This window comes from Talpa occidentalis, unplaced genomic scaffold (genome assembly GCF_014898055.3).
Source record: "Talpa occidentalis isolate TD23 unplaced genomic scaffold, MPIMG_talOcc4v2.1 talOcc4.3, whole genome shotgun sequence".
In the NCBI taxonomy this organism is placed as follows: Eukaryota; Metazoa; Chordata; class Mammalia; order Eulipotyphla; family Talpidae; genus Talpa; species Talpa occidentalis.
The window spans coordinates 97512980-97522078 of record NW_023603184.1 but is presented as its reverse complement, the minus strand read 5'-3'; the positions used below and the strand labels follow the sequence as shown (position 1 = coordinate 97522078).

Sequence of the window (9099 nt, the reverse complement as noted above, 5' to 3'; positions counted from 1 at the left end):
TATTGTGCTTTACTCTTCTCCATTCTTCCTTCCCAGCTTCTCTCCACCCCGTGATTTTTGCTCCCATTTTTTTCAATGCTTCTATGTTTTCCCTAAATGACTTATTCTTCTGCTATATACCAGTTCACGAGCCCAATTTTAAACAAACTTACTGCCCTTATCCCCATCTGCTCTTTTTAATCTAAATTATAGGACATTCTCCATGCCAGACATGCCTCTTTTCTTTGCTATTATAAACTGAACTTCTCTGCCTTAGGCGTCTAGACTGACACCCTATATTAGTATGCAGTCTGATAACTCACTCCATTGGTTTGAGTCCTCATTTTTTTTGATCCACGGCACCTGCGTATGTGTGAGCTGTTGCAATGGGTATGTACATTCATGACTGATGGTGGACTTGTGGATTTAGACCCGAGCTTCCCTGCACCTTCCCCACTCCATTAGACTAGAAGTTTCTTCAGGGAAGGGAATGTTCATTTACTCAATATCCCAGAACTATTTGAGTGATTGGAATCTGCATAAAGTAATTGGGTTCAGTGAGTATTACTGGACTGGGCTCTTTACTTAGGTGTTAGGTGGAATTTCTCAAAGATATTTGCTAATTGTCTCAAATCTGACAATTAACCTTTATGCTGACCAGAGAATAGGCAGCCAGAAAAACTTTGCCTAGCTTGCCACCTGATCCAAGCTCAGAGAATTCCTTGTGGCTATTAAGGAGACAGACTTTAGCACTGTCATCATGGCCCCAATAAAAAGTAGTAGCACATGCGGGAGCCATGTTAGTCATGAATTCTTTTTCTGGGAATCTACTTTATGCAACTGATCAGCTAATGAGAACTGATCTTTCCTTTTTCCTGCCCAAATGACTGTTGTGCTCATTGAAAAAGCCACATTTGCTCATAAAACAAAGACACCTAACTAATTATGGGACAGTGAAGATATTACAGACAAATAGGGAACTGAGAACCATCTAGTCTAGGAGTTGGCAAACTTATTTTTGTAAAGGGCCAAAGAGTAAATATTTTAGGCTATGTAGGTCATCAGTCACTGTGGCAACTATTCAGTTCTACTGTAGAAGCATGAAAAGCAATCACAGACAATATGAGAGCAAACAACAAGCAAACAAACATGACTGTGAGTCAATGAAACTTTATTTACAAAAACAGGTGACAGGCTGGAGTGACCTGTAAAGTATAGTTTGCCAACTACTCATCTAGTCCAGTTCCTTCATTTTAGAGATAGAGAAACTTTGAGTACAGAAAGTTTATATGCTTTGCCAAATTTACAAAGATGATAAAAAGCAGAACCAGGAGTTAAGTCCTGTCTAGCAATTTTCCACCAGTCCAGGACACCTCATCCTTTCGTACTCCATGGATGGATGGATGGATGGATGGATGGATGGATGGGAAGATACACACTCAAATGTTAGGGATGTCATGATCTTGAATGCTTATAAAGAAGTCAAAATAAGCAAATATAATGAATGAATCCAAGAGGAAATGATTTTGGAAGACTCAATTTTAAGTTGGGTTACCTTTCACATTATATTTATATGTATAAATATATCATGGATACCTATAAGCGTTCTTTAATTAGTATCTCTCTTTTCTTGAATCTTGTGTCTTACCTAGCTCCAGCGATTTCCTTGACACATGGGAAAACATTCCTATATGTGATGTCACTATCTCTGTGGGAAATGGTGTATGTCTTGCTTCTGGAGTCCCTAAAATCCAAATCCTTACCTGACATTTAATGCCTGCCAGGCTGCAGGTACACGTTTCTGGATCACAGAACACTCGGCAGTCACAGCCACAGTCCTCTCGAGACAGGCGGATGGCTCGCAGTTCATGCTTTTCCTCTACATCAATCTTTTTCACACCCGAAGCCCGCAGCAATGCTCTCCGTTTTTTTGTGGGCAGGGGTTGTAGAAAGAAGTACTCATCTACCTCTGTGTTGTCTAAGTCAATATCATCATCAGAGATGTCATCTACTGTAAGAGTGCTAGCTTCTTCAGATTCCACAGTGCCATTTTTAGTCATCTAAAAATACAAAGCAGAAGACTCAGGAGGGCAGGGTCTAAAATCTCTACTTTTACACTTGGTAAGAATGAAGTCATTGTATAATAACAGTTCATATAATCAATAGGTGTTTGTGAGTTAAATCATTTCCTTTTATTTTTCTCCTTAAGAAGTCATGGGGAGGAAAATGAAGCCAATAGAAATGATAGGCTTTTAAATGTACTGGTTACAGAAGACTATTAATTGAAACTCTTAACCTCCTAATGTTTGGAGCTACAGTTAGAGCTTTTAGCCTGTGTAATGTGGAAAAGATCAAAGATTATATATGCCCATCAATGAGATCTATTTTTAGACTTGGTTTGTGTTGGCCAGCTCTGATGATGGAATAAATGCGTCCTTGTTCAGGGGTGACAGTACCCCAGTGGAAATCACTGCCACCTAAATCAGCAAATGCCTTGTCCTAGAAATAATGACTCTGTCTTTTGGGCTCTAGCAAAACTCTGCACTAGGAAATAAAGTTGTGCTGCACTGGGCTATTGGGATTACATACACATGGTCACCCCACAGAATACTTAAGAGTAAGAGCTTGATATGAAGTAATCAGTCAGGTCAGTGTGCTCTCTTAAGACAGGAGCAGAGGGTGGTGCAGGCAGTTCTCACCCAAAGGCAACTCAACAATAAACACAACACTCAAAGGAGTCCACAGGAATCTTGCCCAAGGCAATACCTTCTGATTGTGCCTCATATACCCACAACTACTTTGCTACCATTTATATTTCTTTCCTAAATTAATTTCATTTGTCAGTAAACCCTGAAACTTTATTTCACTTTTTATTGTATCACCACATATTATGGTTCCTTTACTGAAAAAGTATTAGAGACATTTTCTCCTTATATAAGCCAGAATTATATACTGAGAAGGAATAAATGCAGAAACTGTGCAGTACTCAAGGAAATCCTAAATAGAAAAGAAATTAATAAGAACAAAATGTCTTTATTTATTTAATTTTAAAATTTGTTACTTAAGAACCTCATTAATTGTAATTATTGCCATGCTTTCTAATCTTAACAATAATTCCATCATTACAGAGTTAAAATACTCTGGTGACATTAGACACCATTCTCTCGTGCTTATTGGAAAAAGTTCAACACTTAGATAAGAATATTTATTATTGGCCAAAAATCCCAAACTAGACATTGCTGAACATAGTGAAAAACAAACCGAAGCCCAGTCTTAACTTCAGGAAGAAACAACACATTAGCAATTGTCTATTAAAATATGTTACCAGGCTTCCTGAGAAGTGTTTTCAAAATCTACTACCTTATTTATTTTAGATATTTTCAGAGCTTGAATCTGTGATTTTACAAAGATAAACATTCCCCTTACAGAGTTTTGTTTCTTGGTGTGATCTGCATTTTTTTTCCTTCCTTAGCATTTCCTCACATATATATTGGTTAAGATGTTTTTATTTTTCTGTGATGTCCACTATTAGAATGCTAATTTGTTTGGTTGCTGTTTTCATTTTTGTTGACTCATTTACTTAACAGAACCATCTTTCTAACTAAAAAGATCTGATTTTCTAAAGGATTCAAGTATATAATTGCCAAAAACGTACTCAATCCTCTGTGACAGATAAAGCTGCATTAGCTGTCGGAGAGTTACCTCTTATTTTGTCACCTTTGTGGCATTTAGATTTGTCTTCAGAAATTCTTGCTTTGCCTGTGTGAGTCTTATCAAGCTTCTGACTACACAGCACACGTGAAATGCCTTGGATTTGGCTAGTGCCACTCATTTCAATACTTCCTTCTACTTATTCTTCATGTTCTTTATTTTTTTTCTTCATGTTCTTTAATATTTACACTCCTTTGTGTTTACTGATAACATAAGAATGACAATAAATTCCCTTTTATTTCAACAGGCTTTGATTTTAAAAAAGAGTTGCTACCATAACAATATATTTAATCTAAAGGTTAACAAAAAATAAGATTTGAACAAATATTTAAAAACAAGAATTTTTTAAGGACAGCACAAGTAACCAAATGACACCTAAGAACCAGTAAAACAAACAAACCTGGAACTCAAAACACTATAGAGGATGCCTGTTACAAATATAAGTGACCTTAGATATAAAATCTGCATATCGTTTACATGCTTTAATTGTAATGAAAATTTTATTTCAAAATAAAAACTCAATAAAAATCTAAAATTCCTTCACACAGAGCTATACACTATTTTCACATTTGTTCAAGAACCCACAGGAACCCTAAACTTGATTTTAAAAAAATCTCACTTTGACATTGAAACCATCTGGCAAGGTTTTCTCCTCATTACTCTTAAGTCATTTCTGCCATTTCTAATGAAGATAGGAAATATTTTAGTTTCTGGCTTACCTTCCCCTCCTCACAGATTATGGTTTGGTATATTGCCATTGAGAGAGATTATTCTCTGCTCTCCACCTCAGAGGCCAGTCTACGCCCACCTGTTCTCTAAACGTGCTGAGTTTAATGTTCTTTAAGTTCAGAGTATTACATAGTTTAGCTTCAAATGCATTTTGTCATATTAGCACAATAGGGTGGAGAGTCAAAGAGTTTCTGACTTCTGTCTGCAACGCACATCCCTCATACACCCAAAGTGCAAAGAAACCCAGGAGTCTTGCGAGATTGCCTCAACTACTTTTGCAAACTCATATACTCCATAACCCACTTCTCACAAGAGAATTCATTTTGTACAACACTTTTTTCTCTTGACATGAATGTTACCTTTAAATGTCCTTTCCCCATCTCCCCATCTCAAAATAGAATCACTGAATTTTCAGACTTTAGTTCATCAGATGCTCCCTCCTTACACAAAGCTTCAGTGAGGCTCAGATTAGTTGTGACCTTTCCAAGATAAGCTTATAAACCTAAATTCTCTTCCCCCTATTTTATTTTATTTATTTCATTTTTTTAAAGATTGATTGACTGACTGATTGATTGATTGATTTATACATACAAGCACTGGGTACAGTCAGAAGCGCAGGAGGGTGAGAGAATTCACCAGAGCCAGAGCAGGGAGCAGAGCAGGCAGAAGGACCGAAGTACACTGCTGAGGGGAGCAGCGGGTGGCAGGAGAGGTCTGCGCGCCATGTGGGACCCTCCTCCGGTGGCCGGGGAGCCGCCGGGGATCGAACCGGCATTGCAGAGGCTGCGGGCAGCTTCGCAACCCAGTGCTCAACCGCTGCGCCACTGGGGAGGCCCTCTCTTCCCCCTATTTTAATATGCTTTTCTGTATCTCACAGATAGATTCCAAGGTTCTGATGATACCTAATGCAAGTGCTGGGAATTAATGCTATTAACATGGAATTAAATTCAATGTATCTCAAAAACTATTCTGTTTATAAATTAAATAACCAGCACATTGAAAGGGATACTGTCTTTGCACTGGTATACTCTCAGTGTTGTGAGAGGGTCAGGAGACAAAAGAGCAGTACGAGCTTCCTTGAGTCAGCTTATTCTGAAATGAAAACTATTACTCAGACACAAAGAACAGGAACTCAGAAAAGAAAAGAACAGGAAGCAAACTGAAGACACAATATCCTTGCCAGTCAATTTCTTATAGACACCTATTTCGTGGGCATGTGGAGGTGGCCTTTATAATGGAGATACCAGTAGAAGAAGATAGTTCAAATGATTGCTTTCACAGTTGAGCCAATGTGCTACTCTTGATTTCCTCAGCCAACTTTTAACTCTGACCTTGGCCTGCATTTAGTTTGCTAATTTTATAATAACATATTAGTTTTGGTGATGGGTTTCATGTATCTCTGTCATCATAATATGAACACAATGAGAGCAGAACTACCTTGCTCACCATTGTATCCCTAGCATTATGTTAAATGCAGTCCCATAGTAACTGATTAATTAATCTTTCTTCAGTGAATGAATATTCTTAATCATTATGCTATACTGCCAACCCCTATACTGACACCTGCATTTTTTTGCAGGTTGTAAAGAGGTATGATAGCCTGACATCCAAGGAACTTTTAATTCTCTGGAGAGATGACTATATAATAAATATGTAGTGTGATTAGTGTAACATAATATATGTGCAAATTACAGAAGTAGCATGAAGAAAATGATAGACAATTAAAATGGAAGGTTAGACATAAAAATACAAAGGAGAATTGTTTAGTTTCTATTCAGACTCTGTAGTCTATCTACAATTCACACATTTTATGCATTCCTTATTCTCCCAACATTGTTTCTTTAAGTAGTAGTAAGTAAGCCAAATGAATGAATGCATAAGCCAAGTGAACCCAGAGGTGTGCTGGGAAGTATTTAACCACTGACTTTCTGGGGAAAAAAAAAAAGTTCAAATTTGGGATGTTCGTCAAGTCAAGTGCGGTATATACTTTCATTGTGGATAATTTCATTAAGTAGAAATGTACATAATCTATTTCAGTGACCAACCATAGTGAGTTGGATCTAGCAGATCACTGGGTACACACCAAATTTTAATCAGGAGTATCAGTACAGCTGTCTTCTCCTTAACTAGAAGGCCAGTATTAATTGCACAGGAAGAATGTAAAGATTTGATTACATATGCTTTATTGCTCCACTTAAGTGAAAATACTGGCAATATTTTAAAAGACCATATTCTTAAATGTATTGCATTTGCCAGATGCTAAAACCAAGTCTCAGTTTCTATCATTTTATTAGGTGTATTTTTTTTGTACTTGTTAAAATATGTTTTATGGTAAGTATTTGGATATTAAGGTTTTCCATTTGGTGTTGCAGCATGTTTGCATTTAGGGATGTATTCTGGAAGCAAAGGCAATAGTATGCTCTTAAATAATTGATACAGTCTCTAACAGAGGTAAGGGGTAAGCAGAGTTTAGAAATTTTTCTTAAAGATTGATCATTAAAGTAAGACCCACCATCAGGCAACTCTTTTTTATGAAGAAAGAGCAAACAACCAAGCATTAGTTCATGAATACATGACTGGGAAATTGAAAAAAGGTTATAGCCCTGAAAAGTCATTGAAAATGGTACTAGAGAGGAGGTAGCCTTGATTTTGGAAAGAGGAAGAAGATGGTTGAAGAAGTATGGTTAGGCCTCCCCGGTGGTGCAAGGGGTTGTCTCCTTACTATGAAACTATTGGCAGTCACTGCAGCATGAGTTCGATCTCTGGCAATGAAACTAACCACAAGGTGCAGGAGACCTCCCCTGTCTCACCTACTGCTCCCTTCAGCAGCGTATTTCAATAATCTGTTCTGTTTCCCGCTCTGTCTCTGGTGAATTCTCTATCCACCGCCCACCCCAAAGTCTGGCTTACACCCCACCTCTTGTATTCATAAATAAAAAAAAAATCTTTAAAAAACAAAAAAGAAGTACAGTTGATAAAACATTGAGGAAGAGAGGCCAGACAAAGCTAAATTAAGTTGGTAGAATCCATTAAGATAAAACCCAGAGGCGAATGGAATGCCAGGGCTCTTTGAAACATACAAATGGCTGCCTCATGCGTTTTACAGATACATATGAAATGGGAATAGAGGCTAATATAATTGTTCAACAATGTGCTACAGATGATGAAATCCAGCACTTAATTTGGAAAAATGTATAGTATTAAGATGACTGCATTGATTACAGCTAAGAGTATGACATATTTGAACGGATTTGACAGAGGAAAAGACTGTGCTCTGTGATTTAGAAATCTAAAGCTGGTTGTTTCTTGTAGGAACATGCATTTAATTCTATCAGTTTTCTCTTCTAATTGTTTTAAAACACTATTTGGAATAACAAAATCATCAATAAAAAAGACACGCTTGAATGCCCCAGACAGCATTGGATTTGTTCTACAATTTAATTGTATATATTTCTCAATATATCTAATTCATAACTTCTTTGAAAATAATTACTAAAGAAGAAGTAATTTTATCATGAAAAAGTAAATTTCTATTCTTATTTTGATTCCAAAATATTTGTTATAAGGAAATGTCAAGAAGAGTATATATTTCTTTTTATAATACTTCATTAGTAAGGCCTCATTGGAGGAGGTGCCATGGTATAAATGGGTTCTCTTTGAAACCCAGAGAAACATACTGGAAAGACATGGAGGCACACTGAAAAGAGAAACTTCTCCATACTGTTCTGGGCCTCTTGGTTTTCAAAGAAGTAGTACAGAAACTACCAGCTCCAAGTCCAATGAATTTCTGGTGTTTTATCTGGTCTCCATTATAAGGATCTGGGAGGTGTTTGATGATGAAGTATTTGGAAACAGTTTTGTCAAACATTGCTTTTTCTCTACTTACTTAATAAGCAGTTAACTGGTACTCACAGAGAACCAGCTCCAGGAAAAACCAAAGTGGGCACCCTCACTAGCAATCCTTGCTTTTCTCTTTGGACCCCTAGTTGTGCCAGTGTCCTTACTGCCCCCCAGCAAAAATAACAGATTTAATTTACCTACATTTATCTTGTTACTTACCTCAGACGTATTTGTATTTCAAAACAATTGTTATATTAAAAGTAAAATTTCAAGTATCAGAATGAAATTTTTTGATAATACTTTTAGCTAGCTAATTTTGGATTTTATTTAGCTAAATCTTAGACAAATATCACCAATGATATTTTTTTAAAAATCAAAAAGAATTACAATTACAGTATACAAGTTTCCCTCCATTAGTTCACACCATATTTTTAGCAAACTGGTCCACAGTGCTGTGGTCTTTCATTATTATCATGTGACTCATGCTTCTGAGTTTCTGAACACTTCCAGTACAGTGCAGTGAAGATCAGTCAACCTTAGTTAGAAGCCCATTATCATTTTGCTTGGTATTCATTCGTAAGGAGCAATGCCCTTTATTTATATCTTCACCGAAAGGGAAAGCTGCATGTTTTCACATATCAATGATAAACCAAGACATGTCACCCCCTCAGATGATTGCCTGGCCCACTCCCAACACTAGACACAATGGGAAAAAATGAATCAATAATGGAGTACTCATTTTGCTGCTTCTTGTTGTCTTCAGCTTAGTTTTAAAAAGCATAGAAGTAGCTGAATACAAATTATAATATCAGAATTTATCATCGCCTGACATGGAGGAAG

The 9099-nt window shown here is 36.8% G+C and overlaps 1 protein-coding gene across 10 annotated transcripts in view; it reads right to left on the bottom strand.

Annotated features, from left to right (window-relative positions):
- CSRNP3 (cysteine and serine rich nuclear protein 3) overlaps positions 1–9099 on the bottom strand; it is a 189567-nt gene that overhangs the window by 10892 nt on the left and 169576 nt on the right. For all 10 annotated transcript variants that reach the window (XM_054699810.1, XM_054699811.1, XM_054699815.1 and 7 more), the window contains one exon: positions 1743–2039. In XM_054699810.1, the coding sequence (XP_054555785.1) occupies positions 1743–2039 (297 nt within the window). The remainder of the gene's footprint in view (positions 1–1742; positions 2040–9099) is intronic.